The 17,775-nt window shown below is 40.0% G+C and overlaps 1 protein-coding gene across 2 annotated transcripts in view; it reads right to left on the bottom strand.

The window, feature by feature from the left end:
- The window catches only part of RNF10 (ring finger protein 10), a 36,067-nt gene extending 20,283 nt beyond the window's left edge, over window positions 1-15,784 (bottom strand). Inside the window, exons 1-2 of one of the 2 annotated variants that reach the window (XM_081283858.1) lie at window positions 15,152-15,784; window positions 4,585-4,781 (exon numbers count right to left, since the gene is read on the bottom strand). In XM_081283858.1, the coding sequence (XP_081139984.1) occupies window positions 4,585-4,781; window positions 15,152-15,308 (354 nt within the window). In that variant the 5' untranslated portion in view covers window positions 15,309-15,784. Of the gene's footprint in view, window positions 1-4,584; window positions 4,782-10,532; window positions 10,636-15,151 lie in introns of those variants that run through there. The other variant, XM_081283859.1, reaches the window with a different exon arrangement.
- Window positions 15,785-17,775: the final 1,991 nt, after the last annotated feature.

A 17,775-nucleotide genomic window follows, 5' to 3' on the forward strand; every position in this document is an offset into this window, starting at 1 on the left:
CCATGCTAGGCAAGTGCTCTACCTCTGAACTAAAAGCTGAAGTCCACACCTTCATTCTTATTAGCTTTTTTTTTGAGTTTTTTTTTTTTTAATTTTTATTTTTAGTTGTAGATGGACACAATATCTTTATTTTTATGTGGTGCTGAGGATCGAACCCAGGGCCTCATTTGTGCGAGGCAAGCGCTCTACCACTGAGCTACGATCTCGGCCCTTGAGGTTTTTTTTCTGACAGAGCAAGTCTGTGGAGTCACCCTCTGGAGGCAGTCCAAAGGCCACTGTAACTGCCATAGGTTTCTGGATCCTGCAAGAGACTTCCTAAGACCCACACTGCTATTCCTGGTTAATTAAAACTGACAGAATTAGAACACCTAGACAGACTACCTTTGTGTCCAGAAATAAACCCAATCAGCAGATTCAGAAACAGTTTACAAAGTGGCAAAAAAACATATATAATAGTGCTGCATACAAAGATGAAAGAAATGTCAGGACACATTTCAGTCTTCAACAATTCCAAACTGAAGTGATAAAGGTAAGTGCTAAGACAGCTAAGTACATTTCTCACCCTCGCTTTCCTATTGAATACTATAAAACATTCTGCCACATCAATATCAGTATACTATCACTTTACGTATCATTACATAATACGGGCATGCCATATTTTAATGCCTTATTTATGACAGTGTAATTTTCCCACTATTACAAATTGTTCCAATAATCACATTTGTGGATAGATCTTTGTACACAAATATGAAGGCACCTGCAATTTATTTATGCATGCATGCATGCAAGGGATCAAATCCAGGGCCTCACACATGCTAGGCAAGTGCTTTACTACTGAGTTATACCCCTAAACTCCAATTATTTATTTTCAACATACAGTAATAATTATTGGGCCAAAGGAAATACAAACGCAAGCCTTTTGCTGCTTAGTCAAATTACTGTGCACATCCATGGTGAAGATTCTAAAGAGTACAAAAAGGAAAACTACATTCTATTCCAGAGGCAATAAATATGCCGAGACATTTTATGTATACAGAATCATAGTACATGACCTTTTAAAATAAATATAACAAAAATAGATAAAATAAATATAAGCCATGGCATACCAGACAACTTTCTTTTTTACCTTAACAACCTATCTTGGAGCTTGCCCCACCCTATTTATGTAAATCACCACAGGAAGCACCAGGCTTCCCAGATCATCCCTTATCTCTTGTGCCCAGGACTCTGTCTACATGGCTCTGATCTCCCCTAATTAGTCTTCCATCCCCAATGCCCCAAACTCAGATCTGAGAGCTTGTGCTCAGTCAACAAAACCCTACCCATTCTCCATCTTCTATCTTCAACTATTGTCCTCATTGGTTCACTTTCTACAGTACCATCCATGTCAATTCCCGATCATTTGCCCAAGATGCTGACCTATCAAGTTCTCTTCCAATCAGCCTTCCTCACCCCATTTGAGGCACCCACTTCTATAGACAGGTATACCTTCTAGAGCTGTTATCAAATACAGGAGCCACTACCTAGATATGTCACATATTAAGTTTATTTAAGTATACTTGGTTAAATATGTCAAAATTAATTTAACTTGGCTGGGAGCAATGGCGCACGCCTGCAATCCCAGCAGCTCAGGAGGCTAAGACTGGAGGATTTTGAGTTTAAAGCCAGCCTCAGCAACGATGAGGCTCTAAGCAACTCAGTGAGATCCAGTCTCTAAATAAAATACAAAGACTGGGGATGTGGCTCAGTGCCCAAGTGCCCTGAGTTCAATCCCTGGTACCAATAATAATAATAATTAATTTCATTTGCTTTTTAAATTTTGTTTTGGAAACAAGGTCTGCTATATTGCCCAGGTTGGCCTGGAATTCCTGGATTCAAGCAATCCTCCTGCCTCAGCCTCCCAAAGTATATAAGACTATAGTTACAACTGCCTAAGCTTGTTTCTTATTTTTCATTTTTAATGTGGCAACTAGAATTTTAGATACACGATTTGCTTTTCCACTACAGAGCACTACTTTATAGTGTAGATCGTGCTTGTTAATGATCATATCATTAATTTTGAGCACCCTACTGTCCAGCCAGAAATTCATTCTGTTCAAGGGTTAGTCCTTATTGTAATTCTTTACCCTTAGGTCTCCAAACCAAGGATCCAATCTCCTAACTGCCTTGCTTTATTTGGTTTAGATCCTGTAGTTCATTGCCCTTTCTCTCATCTGCTGTATTCACCTTCACCTCCATAGCAGCCCAAAGGCAGCAAAACATAGCTAAAAATCACACAACTGGTCTCACCAAAGAAGCCCTTTACACAGCCTAAGATTCATACTGCAATCCTACTATTCTTCCACAGTCCTTTTAGTCTCCTATTCTCCCAGAAAACTCCTTCATGCCTCAGGCTCTCCAACCTCCTCTTTCAGCTAACTTTATGTATTTCACTAAGAAAATGAGCACGATATTCAGATAGAACTCCAATATTCTGCTAACGAGTCTTTCTCTTATTACTATGGATAAGCTGACAAAACTCCTAAACCAATTCTTTCACTCTGCACTAGATCACAAGAACTCACTGTTCAGCATTCTCCCCTTTTCCTCTCTTATCATTTTTTCCCCTCTCATCATAATCATTAGGTTAGACAAGATCTAACCTTCCAAATCTTAACATTCCTGTCAACATCATATTCTCAAGCTACTATCTTACCTTTTTACTTCTCAGAGCAAAGCCACTAGAAACTATCGTCTAACTTGCCGTTTCTTCTTCCCATCCTACTTTTCTTTTGGTACCGGGAATTGAAGCCAGGTGCACTTAACTACTGAGTCACATCCTCAGTCCTATTTTTTTTTTTTTTTTTTGAGACAAAGTCTAAGTTGCTGAGACTGGGTTTGAACTTGCAATCCTCCTGCTTCAGCATCCCGAGATTCTGGGATTATGGGTACGCACCACCACATCCAGCCCCGCTCTCTCTTTTTTTTTTTTTTTAACTTTTTTTTTTAGTTGGAGATGGACACAATACCTTTATTTATTTTTATGTGGTGCTGAGGATAACCAATGCCTCACACATGCTAGGCAAGCACTCTATCACTGAGCTACAACACATCCCCATCTCTTTTGAATCCATGTTGATCAGTTTTGGGTTTTTTTTTTTTTTTTTAACTGGGCATTGAACCCAGGGGTGCTTTCCCACAGAGCTAGCCCTTTTTGAGACGGGGTCTCACAAGATGCTAAAGCTGCAAAGTTACAATTCTGCTGCTGCCTCAGCCTCCCAGATTGCTGGGATTACAGGCATGACACCACCATTTTCAGCAACCTATTGCTGTTTTACAATTTAACTCCTTAATGATACAGCTCATTTAGTTTCATAGTTCTAAAAAACAACTATATGCTACCGGCTCTCCAACCTGGGTCTCCTCTTTAAATTTCAAATTCATAATTAACTGTCTACTTCTATTAGATGTCTAATAGGTATTCCAATGAAAAATAACATTTCCAAAATAAAGTTCTTGATTTCAATCTTTGTACCTCCTCCCTGCAAAAATCTGTACTCCTCTTGAAACCTTCCCTACTATAGCAAATGGTACCTGAATTGACCTCATGCCAAAAACATTACTCAGACTTTTCTCTTAGTCCCCATATCTAGCAAATAAAATACTGTTGACTTTAAAGTAATATCCCAGATCTGATCATTTCTCATCACCTCCACCATTACCACCCCTTGCATCACTCTCACCAAGAGTATCTTCACCAGGCTGGGGGTGTGGCTCAGTAGGAGTGGGCTTGCCTAGCATGAATGATATCCTGGGTTCAATACCCAGCATCAGCAAAAACAAACAACAACAACAACAACAAAAAAAAAAAAAAAACAGCAACTCAGAACGCTGAGGCAGAAGGATCAAAAGTTCAAGGCCAGCTTAGGCAACTTACTGAGACTATCTTAAAATAGAAAGCATGCCAGGTGCAGTGGTGCACATCTATAATCCCAGCTGCTCAGGAGACTGAAGCAGGAAGATCACAAATTCACAGCCAGCTTCAGCAACTTAGCAAGACCCTGTCTCTAAAATACAAAAAAGGGCTGGGCATGTGGTTCAGTGCCTCTGGGTTCAATCCCTGAGGCAAAACTAAAAATTAATTATTGTCTCTCCAAACTAGAATATAAGCTCCCAAAGGACAAAAAAACTTTTGTTTAATGCTGTATTCCCAACTCCTAAATGGTATTTGGTGCAAGTAGGCAAGGAATAAATTCCCAGTGACCGAGTGAACAACTATTTTATTCTGTAATGGTTACAGAGTATGGACCATTCAAGCAGAATAATTACTCACTCTTGCTGACAGGCGTTCAGGTTAATATACAAGTAAGGTCCCAAATTATGCCATAATTTCTCACACTCCAAAATTATGAAACCTTCTTCCTCAGAAAATTTTAATAACCTTCAGAAGAAAAAAGAGGCAAAGCTCCAGACCTAGTTAAATCTAAACTACTCAAGATTGCTTTGGTTACCCATTCTTCTACCTCTTGCTCCCCTCTCTCAACTACAGGAAAAACAAAAAAACTCATGCTCATATTCTAGGAATGACAATCTCAAAGTCCATACCTCATCTCGTCTTCCACCATTAAAAGAAGAGCTAAAGAGTTTGCTGCTGCCGCCGCCCCTCTGAGGAGGCATCTTGTTAAAAGTTTTGCTTTTCTGTGAATTGGAGCGACGGGACTGGTTGCTAAAATTTTCATTTTTGGGGTAGGAAGGTTCACGCTTGCGATTATAACGCTTGGATCCACTTGAATTCTTTCCGTCTGAAAAGAAGAAACACAAAGGAATTAGTTAAGAAGTTACATATTTAAATAAGTGAAATAATTTTTCTCCACCTCCCAGAAAAATTGTGTTTAAATAAAGAGAAAATGGACTTTTCCACAACTTCCAAAAAATATGCGTTTAGCCAGCCATTGGTGCTTTGAGGAAGACAACCCTTATGCAGGATTTTTGTTTTGATGATAGCCTAAGGAGTCCCTCCCCCAGGACAAATAGAGTACAGATCAAACTATGGAGATTATCAGTTCATAATGTCTCTTTTACAAGCCTAGGCATGTATCTTGTAAAAGTCCATTCAGATAAAGAGGAAAGGAAACAGCCATTCTATATTAAGAAAAAGTACTTTATCTGGCAGCAGGACAGAAGACATTATTCTATACTGCAAGGGCTGACCTAGGCTTAAGCAGATATAGTCAAGAGGCATAGAAGCAAAACAACATTTATGTTTTAGAAGCCAAACTGAGAAGCTACTAAATTGACAGAACAAAAGTTGAGCTCTAAAAGAATACTAGATGAGTCTGATTTATATCCAAGTTACATCCTTTTTAAAAATGTTTCTTATGCCAGGCATAGTGGTTCACACCTGTAATCCCAGCTACTCAGGAGGACCATGAGTTCCAGGCAAGTCTGAACAAGTTAGCATGACCCCGTCTCAAAATAAAATTTAAACTAAGGGCTGGGGATATAGCTCAGTGGTAAAGTACTTGCTTGGCTTTGAGGGAAACTCCAGGATAAATCCCAACTATTGCAAAAAAAATAAATTAAAAAAAAATGGCTGGGCACATAGCTGAGTGGTAGAGTGCTTGCCTTGCCTGTGTGGGGCCTAGGTCCGATCCCTAGGACAAGGAAAAAAAAGTCTCTTGCTTTTTTCCTTCAATTACATAAGAATATTAAATTTTGAAATTATCCAAAAATAAAGTTGCCAGTATCCACAAAACACTGACTTATTAATAGTTTTAATTTCCTTTCAATATACTTGCCACATGTTCTATGTAAAACAGCAAGCATACAAGATACATTGTCTTTTACTTGTTACTCTGAACATTTTCACCCATTCCTAGACTTCAAAAGCATAATTAACGACTGCACTACTGTCTGCCATACATTTACAGCACAATATATTAGGTAGCATCTAAAATTCTGCTGCTTTAATAGACTATGTCAAATTCTCAGAATGAAATTAGCTGATAAAGTATGATCATTAAAAGTCTTTTACACATCTTCAAGTTGCTTTCTAAAACTGTTATACCAATTTATGTTCTAACAGCACTATAAAAGAGAATGCTAGTTCATTTTACTCTTTCGAATACTCTAACTGAAAGATCAAAATGCCTTAATTTTAAACCTGAATTTCTCATAACTAGCAATAGGGAGGATTGCAGGGATTGAACTCACTCAACCACTGAGCCACATCCCCAGTCCTATTTTGTATCTTATTTAGAGACAAGGTCTCAGAGTTGCTTAGCACCTTGCCATTACTGAGACTGGCTTTGACGCCACAATCCTCCTGTGGGTTGGCACAATCCCAGCCACTGGGATTACAGGCTGTAATCTGCTGACCATGTGTATTTTGTGTAAAGAGTCTTTTTATATTCATTGCTCCATTTTTTTCCACTAGAGAACTGCATGGATTTTCTTTTGTCCCAAATTAAAGAACCTTCATGAGCATACTTCATACATGCTAAGTTTACCAACTTAAAAAAGAATAATAATAAAACCAAACCTATCTGAGAACCATATACAACTAAAAGTAGAAAAAGGTTGAAGAAGGTTGAAGATGTAGCTCAGTGGTACAGTACATGCCTATGTGCACAAGGCCCACAGTAACACCAAAAACAAAGTTTTTCCTAAATCACCCTATTATTATACTATTGCAATATGGAAATATGAACCAGTCTACATAATAATTTAATGACTAAAAGCAAAAATTTAGAGTGGAAAGTGAGGGTGGCTATTTCAAAGAGCAGGCCTGAACTCCTGGGCTCAAACTATACTCACCCTTTAACTTTTTGAGTAGCTGAGACTATAGAATAGGCATGCACTGAGCCTAACTGAAATTGGAGGACTTTTCATTAAATTAAAAAAAAAAAAAAGATCCATCAGTTTTATGCTCAGAATTAAGGGTTTGGTAGAGATAATTTATAAAATTAAGAGATTCCAGCATGAACTTCAGAAACTACAAAGGTTCCTACTCTCCCAAATATAGTTTCATCTTGCTTATATTAAAAGTATATAAATTAATAGATCCATGTAAACCAAGGAAATATACCACACTGTTAATGACAGTTAATTTGGGGGAAATGGAGCCATTCACTTTCATCCTATTACAGTGGTTTTCAATCCTGTTATTCACAGGAATCATTCAGATGAGCTTTTTAAGGGATTCCTGTGCTCAGGCCTCACCTCTAAGATTATGACTTAACTACATAGAATTGTTGTTCTGAAGATTTATCAGTAATTTTTAAAACCAATATTTATAAGAAATTTTTCCCAGATAAGTAAATTCACTAGCTTACTTTACAGCAGACTAAATAAATTCAAATAAAAGGAAATATGAGTTCAATCAACTAATGGGATAAATGAGAGATAAGCCATCCTGTCCAAACCTAACCAACTACAACCTGGAAATTGAACCAATAACAACATGAAATGGCAGCAATGTAAGCGGAATATACCATTACAGAAACACAGCCAGGGTAGGCTTAATCCACTAATAACCATAAAACAGGGAGAGTGACCAGAGTTTTAACCTAAAGAACTAAACTTGAGGCTGGGGATGTGGCTCAAGTGGTAGCGCGCTCGCCTGGCATGCGTGCGGCCCGGGTTCAATCCTCAGCACCACATACCAACAAAGATGTTGTGTCCGCCGAGAACTAAAAAAAACAAAAAAAAAACAAAAACAAAAAAAAAAAACTCTTAAAAGAACTAAACTTTTCCCTATTCCTCGGTTGGCAACAATTAGCAAACACAGCACCAGTGGTAGCAATTAGAAAGTAAAGCTAAACTGGGCAGGTGATACAGGTCTGTAATCCCAGCAACTCAGGAGGCTGAGGCAGGAGGATCTCAATCTCAATCTCAAATTCCAGGCAAGTTTGGACAATTTAGCATGACCCCGTCTCAAAAAAAAAAAAAGACTGGGGAGGTAGTTCAGTGGTAAAGCACCCCTGGTTTCCATCCCAGTACACCGCCCCCTGCCCTGCAAAACACACACACGCGCGCGCTCTCAAGCAAAAAGTAAAGCTTCGGGTCTCATTCACATTTTGCCTTATCCTCAACCAACGAAGTTAGTTTCATGAAAAAAATTTCAAATATGAAAACTGGGAGTATAGCTTGGTGAGAGCACTTGCCTAGGACACATAAGGTCAATATTTTAAGCACTGTTAAAAAAAAAAATTTCCCATATAAATGAATTCAAGGTATACAGAACTCCAGGCTAACTCTTCCCCTGCCCCCAGTTGTGTATGAACTGCATGTCTTTATTTTGTTTTTACGTTGTGTAAGAATTGAACTCAGTGCCTCACACGATAGGCAAGCACTCTGCCTACAGTCCCAGCCCAACTCTTCACCACTGAAAACTAACCTCAGCCATTTTCCTGCTTCGTTCTTCTTAACCCCATTCCACATCAACTCATGATAACAAATGAAGTCTTATAAGAATAGACATACAAAGAAAACAGGGGCTGAGAGCATAAAGCTAAGTAATAATAGCTTGGCACATGGAAGGCCTTTAGTTCAATTCCCCAGCATTGTAGGAAAAAAAAAAAAAAGAAAAAAGAAAACATTCCCCAAACGTCATCATTCAAGGCTGTTTCATATGATCCTGCATTTGACTCAACTTGTTTTCAAGAGAAGCACTTTCCTAGGCCAGGCACCATGGTGCATACCTGTAACCCCAATGACTGACAGGAGGACAGTGGATTGCCTCTGAAACAGCAAGGTGCTAAGCAACTCAGTAAGACCCTGCCTCTAAATAAAACACAAAATAGGGCTGGGGATGTGACTCAGTAATTGAATGCCGCCGAGTTCAATCCCCAGTACCGAGAGAGAGAGAGAGAGAGAGAGAGAGAGAGAGAGAGAGAGAGAGAGAGAGAGAGAAGGAAGCACCTTTCTACAGGCACGGTGGCACACACCTGCAATTCCATAGCCTTGGGAGGCTAAAGCAAAAAGATAACAAGTTTGAGTCCATCCTCAGCAATTTAATGAGACCCTCAGTAACCTAGCAAGATTCTGTCTCAAAATAAAAAAATAAAATAAAAAGGGCTGAAGATATTATAGCTCAGTAGCAAAGCATCCCTGGATTCACTTCTCATTACTCCCCAAACAAACAAGGCACCTTTCTGGGGATGTATCCCAATAGTAGAGCACTTGCCTAACATGCATGGGTTGGATCTCCAGCACACACACAAAAAAAGGTCAGAGGATCCTCCACCAGAAAGGCACTTCAGTTTCCACAAATTTAGGTGAAGCCAAATTCTACACTGTAAGAGCTTAAGAAAATAAACTAGCATTCAGCAAGAGGACTGTTTTCATTTCTTCATTTATTACCACACTAGCAAGGAAACCATTTCATAACACAGAAATGCTCTCTGGTGGACAGAGAACTGCTTGCTCATTTCTAAATCAGATTATATGACAGATCACATAAGAATTCGTGATTTTAGTGGCTAAAAATCAACTCCTCCTCATCTTCTACTTACTTGAGGGTATCAAGTCAGACCTCTCAAGAGACTGGCTCTTATCTCTCAATCCAGGCAGTAAGTAGCTAAAAACTGAAGGAACTGTCCTGCCTGGGACCCAGAGATAAAGTTTAGTAGTGCTATTTGAGATATTTTGTAAACAGCTTGCCAGAATATATATACAGAATTCACACTCTTTTCTCTAATAGAAGCAATGAGATGATTTACGTTAGATTTTGGAAAACAAAAAAGTCAAGTTCTTGGGAAAAAATGTCTATGATATTTTTCTTTTGGTCGTTTAAAAAAAGAATTTATTCTTTTTGTTTTATGGTGAAGTTTTAAACCTCAGCATGATGGCTCTCAATCTTTGCTGCACAACAAAGTCTCTCTTCCAGTTTTAAAATTATGCACACCCAGGACCCTAAGGCCCAATCCAGACTTAAAGAATCAGATTGAATTGCCAGGAAAAGGCCCCACAAGTATTTTTAAAAAGTGTCTTCAGGCTGAGCATAGTGGCCTGTATCTGTAATCCCAGCAACTCAGGAGACTGAGGCAGGAGGATTTCAAGTTCAAGTCCAGCCTCAGCAATTTAGTGGGACCCTATCTCAAAAAGCAAAAAGGACTAGAGATGTAGGAGATGTAGCTCATCAGGAAAGCACCCCTGGGTTCAAATCCTCAGTAGCAAAAAAATAAAAAAAGGTCCTCAGGAGATTCTGATGCACAGAGCTAAGAATAACTGCTAAGAATAAATAATGTTAAGACACAATCCAGAACGGAGAAGAGCATTAGTTAAATGGCTCAAGTCCAGAACTTTGGCTCTCAGGGTCAACAAAAGACTTAAAAACAATCAAGTGTCTTAGTTTTTCCACACTTCCCAAATGGAAAGTAACAGCGGTCTCTTCCCCCATTAAGGGGCATGAGTTTTCCAGAGTTAAAATTATTTGGCATCATCAACATTTCTAGCTCTAGTTCTAACAGGTGGCACAGCCTAGAGGTCAGAATACCAGCCAGGAAGTTTCTGTTGCTGATTCATGCTGTAATCACAAGCAAGTTGCTTACCCATCATCCAGAGTGGTTGACAAGCACCTCCAGAGGGGCAACACATGGCCTTACTATAGAATCAACTGACAACAAATTGAATCCAGCTGTAATTAGTAATTCTGAATGAAAGGAAGAGAGAGGTGGTATCAGGAACGATGCATGCGCCAATAAGTTTGCTTGCTAAGTGAGCTTATTATATAAAGTATATTTATAAATGTCTCCTAGGATTCCATAAGAATTTACTTAGACAAACCAACTCTAATGCCTCTTAAGCCCTGGTTTTCTCACCTTGTACAATGGGACTAATACTTTACCCTCCTTCCTCACTGAATAAGAAAAAAACTTCTATAGTGGCTAGCACACAGCTGCCTTGATTTGAAAGCCTAATAAATAAAAATCATTCTAGACAAGAGTACCCACTAAACTTCCAACTTGTTAAGCCACATAATAAATCAAGGACTCCAGCCAACAGACCCTCAAATTCTTACAACTTTTCTAAGTGGTTTTACTGAAGGCTTTAAAATCAGGATTTTCAAAGTCAAAACTCCCAGGTCCACTTACAACTCAGAGGTATTCTTCAAAGCAGATCACCTAGTAACCTAGCTTCTGTTACCAGAATAACAGGAAGAGTATCAGGACGGTGCTTCATACCACCAACCTCAAAATAACTGCTTCATAATAACTGACCTTCCCTTAACCTCCATTACAGTGCCATTGGCCCAGGATGGGGCAAGAGTCTAGTTCCTGGCCAGGGTCCACTCTTAGGCTATAAATTGCCTAGCCTCTTTCTTGCCTCTTTTTACTTTCTCTATGAATTCTCCACTCACTAAACATCTCTCTCCTCTGAGTTTTATATTCATGGGATATTCACTGTTGAAATGTTATAAGAACAGCATGTTAGCCCTACTGGAATAAAGCTATAGAAGTATACTCAAGAAAAAGAATGTTCTGTAAATATTTGAAGCAATTAGCCAAGGCAAAGAAACTGTGGTATGCAATTCTGGTCGGAAAGATCAAGAAAATCCCAGTACCAAATTTATCCATTTCCTGTGAACAAATGAAGCACAAACAAGCCAGCCACAGAAACAAAGGCTCAAGGAAATGCAGCTATGTAGCTAGGAAGCAAATGACCATTTGTGTCTCACATGATTTAAAGTATAGAAACAAAAGAGTTTTTTCCTCATGAGGTAGGAAAGAGAAAACGATTAAATATTTAAGTATGAAAAATCTTTTGTTCTTTACCTTAAAAAAAAGGCAAACTATGTCTTTGCATCTCACCCTCCTTTTTTCCTTTAACTCGGTACTCTAAAATTTGAGGCTGTCCTTTCAATAATTCCCACAGGATCAACTATATCAGGTGTTTAGTCAGCTTTTGAAATACTTCAGAAACCTTTTCACGAAATTATGCAAAACCTGAGTGTACCTTTTCTTTAGCACAACCATCTCTGAGTCATTGTATCAAAGGTTCTAAGTATCTGATGTAACAGTTTTGGCATCAGCTGTATCCCCTCCCCCATCATTTTGCTTTCTGAGACCAGGTCTCCTTATGTTGCCCACTACTGCCCAGGTTGGCCTCCAACTTGCTATCCTCCTGCCTCCGCCTCCCAAGTATCAGAATTACAGGTGCCTGCCACCCTGCCCCACCCAGCTACAATGCCCTTAAGGCAGCATTTGCTAATTTTTAAAAATATTTATTTTTTAGTTGTAGGAGGACATTAATATCTTTATTTTGATTTATTTTTATTATTTTTTTAAGGATCGAACCCAGGGCCTCGAGCATGCTAGGTGAGGCTCTACCGCTAAGCCAAAACCCCACCCCAGTTTGCTAATCTTTTAATCCCTTCCCATCAACTATATTTCTAAATGCAAGCTATTCCTAAATGCAAGCGGTACATTGTGGTTGGTATAGAAGTGTATATTCAGCCAAAGCAACATCCTTCAAGCCAAGAAAGTAGGTGCTGACAAGGGCAAACATGGTCAAGCTTTCTAACAAACACTTAAAAACTAATGCCACCTGGGAGCACACTTACATACTTCATGAAATCTAACATCCTTGACACGAATTTTTTCTTCCTCAGAAGTTTCCAATTAAAAAGGTGAACTAGTGGTGCTTGCCTGTAATCACATGGAGAGATTGAGGCAGGATGGTGGCACATTTGAGGACACTCCAGACATTTAGCAAGTCCCTGTCTCAAGAAGTTAAAAAAGGTTGGGCATACAGTTCAGTGATAAAGTGCCCCTGGGTTCAATTCCCATTACCAAAATAAATAAAGGGAACCAGAGTTTTAAGTTCACTTTGTAGTATTTAACCACATTAAAAAAACAGAAATCGGGCTGGGGTTGTCTCAGTGGTAGAGTGCTCCCCTAACACTTGTGAGGCACTGGGTTCGATCCTCAGCACCACATAAAGATTGAAATATTGTGTCCACCTACAACTTAAAAAACAAAACACACACACACACAGAAATCACTTTAAAAAGTCAGAGTGAACCAGGCATGTGGGGTACACATACAATCCTAGCAACTTGGGAAGTCAAGACAGGAGGATCCAAAGTTCCAGGCCAGACTCAGCAGTTTGGCAAGACCCTGTCTCAAAACAGGGCTGGGGATGTATCTCAGAGGTAAAGTGCTCCTGGATTCAATCCCCAGGACAAGAAAATAAAAAGTGAGAATGAACCAAACAATACCTATCCAAATTAATTGTTAGAAATATTAACACTTAGCTGGGCACAGTGGTGCATGCCTGTAATTCCAGCGGCTCAGCAGGTGCCGAGGCAGGAGGATTGCAAATTCAAAGCCAGCCTCAGCAACTTAGGGAGACCCAGTCTCCAAAAAAAAAAAAAAAAAAAAAAACAGGCTGGGGATGTGATTCAGTGGTTGACTACCCCTGCGTTCAATACCTGGTACCAAAAAAAAAAAACAACAACAAGAAAACACTGACAAATCATTTGCTTTGGTCAAGCTATAATAGAATTCACAGTTAGATAATCAGCTCCATTAAACATTCAAAGGGCATAGGAGTAAAATGCCTTAGACACCTCAGTTTTTGTTGTTTTGTCTGGGTTATCACAAGCTTTCACCTACTGCTTACTAAGGAATAAACTTTTTAAACAATAAAATTTATTGCAGCTGACTCATGAATGTTTGTTAGTGGCTTAAAGAAGGGTCCTAGAAAAACTGAGAATTCAGATAGTTGGAGATCCAAATCATTATATAATATCATACCTGGAAAACAGAGTGCAAAAGAAAAGCTATTATCAACTGCCTTGAGAAAAACGCAGACCACACTAAACCAATTCCAACACTGGCCAAAAGGACTCACTATCCTTAATCTTTGGAGGGATCATGATGAAGATCCACACGTATAAAACCCCCAAATTAGTCTACATACAAGTTCCTGATTGGCCTGAGAGTTTATGCTAATCCCTTAAATATTTAAAGCATTACTTTATTATGGAGACAAGCAGTTTCCACCTGAGTTCCATCAGCAACCTCTACAAGTCCTCAGGCACACCAGGTAAACAAGTTTGTCATAACCAGCTGGTAAACTCTGAACTCATCAGTAAACCTTAGAGTTTAAGTTAGCCTTCCAGTTTTTTAATCTTAAGTTTTAAGCAACTGGACCTCTACATTTAAGGATTCCAAATGTTTCCCTCTGCCATTACCCCCACTCTCACCAAAAACACCTTTCTAGTACCATTAATATAATGGAAATACAAAAGAGAAGAAACTAGTACACAGGCTTTGAAATAAGATGGAGAACAGACTCCAGACTCTGCCAACTCCTAACATTCTACCTTTTCAGCTTGTTCCTTCCTTAAATAGGAACAATTCTACCTTGCCAGACAAGTTAATGACTGGAGTAGTGATAACAGATGCAATAGCCTAGACTAGTACTTGGTCCATGGGAGCCCTCAATAAATGCCAGCTATCATATGGTCACAACTTAAATATGACCAGAAATATCTTCCCTGTTAAAACAAAAACAGGCATAATGTTTTGGGTGCCTAATAGGTGTCAGGTACTCTTAACTATTTATTATTTAATATATTAGTTCCACCTTGAAAGATAAGGAAACTCGGACACTCAAGGCCTGAACCCAAAAATATTGAATCCAGAGTCTGCACTCTTCACTGCTAACTATTAAATAAAACTGTATTAACTATATTAAATAAAACCATTGAAAGATGAGGACCGTATCCGGGGTCAAATTTTTAAATATTAGACTTGAGTTTGAAAAGTCCTTGGGCCCTACCCTCTCTTGTTTAAATTTTAATACTATCCAATGCTAATTCAACATAAAGGTACAACAAACTTAGTAGTTTTTAGAGCATGGACTGATGAGTCAGTTAAACCAGGTCTCAAGGCCTGCTCACAGCTGAGTGACCTTACCCTTTTCAAAACTCATCTGCAAAATGGGGAAAGGAATAGCATCTACTACTTTACCAGCTGTTTTAAGTTTTGATGCAAGGATCCACGTAAACCACGCTGTACGGTGCTGATTAACTTAATTGTAAATAATCTGAGCCATGAAGATGGTGGTGAGAAAGGAACTGGAGTAGACAGTGTGGTTTGTCCCTAGGGGACCCAACAAGACAGCAGTCGCCCCCAGCCCGCTCCCGTGGGCCCGATCTTACCGCTCTTGGGTTTAGACTCGCCGGCTGGCCCCGCCGAGGCGGAGCGGGGCGGTTGTTGTCCTTTGCTGCTGCCCGAAGAGGCGGAGGAGCTGTTGGAGCCGCTGTTCTTGTCCATGTCGGAGGCGGTGGCGGCGGCGCTGGGGGAGCTCTGCGGCATCAACGGGGGCCTCGGCGGCGGCGGCGGTCGGAGCGGAGCGGGCGCGGCGGGGACCCAGGCTCATGGCGTTCAGGGCCGGCGGGGGTCGGCGGCGGCAGCGGTTCTCGGCCTTCATGGCGACATTTTTCCTTGTTTCCTTCCTTGGCTTCTCAAATTGGGAGGAGAAGCGGCAGGCGGGGCTACCGAGCCCAGCGACGGCGGTGACCAAGAAGGAGGAGTAGGCCGGGGCTCGGGAGTCCGGGCCGGGCCTGGCGGGGCGGAGGCTTGCAGGGGAAGGGGAGGCGAGGGAGGGTGCGCGAGCCCCGCCGGCCGGCCGGACACGCTCTCCCGCCGCGGGGCAGGAGAGAGAGCTGGCTGTCTTGGTGTCGGGGACCAATGTCTCCGACACAGCGACCGACACTCGCCTCTAGGCCGAGGGCGAGCTGCTCCGGGAATGGCGACGAGTCGCCAAACAGCATCTCGAAGAACCCGGATGGAGTATTTATACTGGAGAAGTAGGAGTGATGTATTCTGGGAAACGTAGTTTTCACTTACATCCGGGTGCGATGATTATCCCCCACTACCCTCCGCCCAACTAAGAGCATGGGATTGTGGGATTTGTAGTTTCTGCCAAGTCCGGACTTTCTTAGCATTTGTTACTATTATATAGATTGTTAGAGTACTAACAACAATGCAGACAAACATTGAAATACTAATATGACTCCTTTATGGACTTATTTGATTTATGGTTCTTTTTCTAGTATTAATATCAATAGATATATAGCATTAATTCTCTTATGTTATTATAAATACTAGTGTTAATAATAATGACAGTACCTGCCGGGGTTCGTGGCCCAAGACTGTAATCCCAGAGACTCTCGAGGTTGAGGCAGGAGGTTTGCAAATTCAAGACCAACCTCAACAATTTAGCGAGGCCCTAAGCAATTTAGCAAGACTCTATCTCAAAATAAAAAAAAACTGAAAGGACCCTGCGGGTTCAATCCCACTGTCACTAAAGAAAAGAAAGAAACTTCCTATGTGCCAAGCATCGTGCTGGGCACAAAGAATGCCAAAGATTATAAAGTTAAATAAAACTACAATCAAGAACATGATAAGGGATACAACATAGTTAACTACAAAATGCTGATCAGAGTAGACACAAGAGAGAAGTACTGACAGTTAAGAGGAGTAAAGGACTTCCCATAGGTGATGTCACATGAGCTGAACACAGAAAGATGAGTGCAATTTCATTTATTTATTTTTGGATGCTAGGAATTAAACCAGGGCCTCATGCATGCTAGACAAGTGAGTTACCACTGAGCCACACATGATGTGAATAAGTGGAATTTAACTGTCATTTCAGAATGAATGGGCAGACATGATAACCTGCACCTGTAATCCCAGCTACTTGGGAGACTGAGACAGAAGGATGTCAAGTTCAAGGCCAGCCTGGGAAATACAACAAGACCCTGTCTCAAAGTCAAAAAAAAAAAAAAATGAGAAAGGGGATGGGGATGTTGCTCATTGGTAGAGTGCTTACGTAGCATATGTAAAGCCCTGGGTTCTAATCCCCAGTACTACAAAATAATGATGATGATGATGATGATGAAGAAGAAGATCTCTAATTGGGCCTTCTTGGCTCCTTATTAGTCATTGCATGGAATACAAGACATTAATAAGCACATAAATAAATAACTTTCTTGGAATTAACAGTTTAAACTAGGATGAATGAAAATAGCTGTGTGTGTGTGTGTGTGTGGAGATTAAAATCAGGGGCATTCTTCCACTCAGCTACATTCCTAGCTCTTTTCATTTTTTGAGACAGGATCTCCCCAGATTCTTCAGGCCAGCCTCAAATTTGCATTCTTCCTGCCTCAGTTTCCAGAGTTGGTAGGATTATAGGTGTGTGCCACTATATCTGGCTGAGTACCATATTTTTAAAATTTTTTTAAATGCCCTCTATCCATTCTTTTCCTGCTTCCCTTTTTATAGTTCCCCTCCACACACACAAATAATGATGAAGTAAGAAAATAGCTAAACACAATTAATCTGGAAACTTAATTTTATGTCCAGAAGGATCAGCCCCAAATCCTGGGGTCTATTCTTTTATATAACTAGGTGTGGAGATTTTACCAATTCCCTGATAAACCTTTACTTCCTTTAACAAAGACATGAAAATTCTGAGTTCATGGATGAATCATTTCTTCCTTCTATCATTCATAAAAATAAAAGAGAAGGAAATCTGAGTGTAGTAGGTGTCCATCTGTCAGGCTATATTAAACCAGGAAGAGACTTTTCATTTCAAAATAGTTTCTTTGGATCCTTGGCACTTTCTCCTTGTACAATATTTACAGAAAATATACATTTAAATAGGGAATTAAAACAGAAACGTACAGAAATTCAAGCAAAACAACAACCTACATTCTCTTTTGTGCAAGATGGTCTACGTTATTCTTTCCATAAAAATAAAAAGGACTGGAAATATGGG

The sequence above is a fragment of the Spermophilus citellus genome (genome assembly GCF_964194105.1).
Source record: "Spermophilus citellus genome assembly, chromosome: 3".
Taxonomy (NCBI): Eukaryota; Metazoa; Chordata; class Mammalia; order Rodentia; family Sciuridae; genus Spermophilus; species Spermophilus citellus.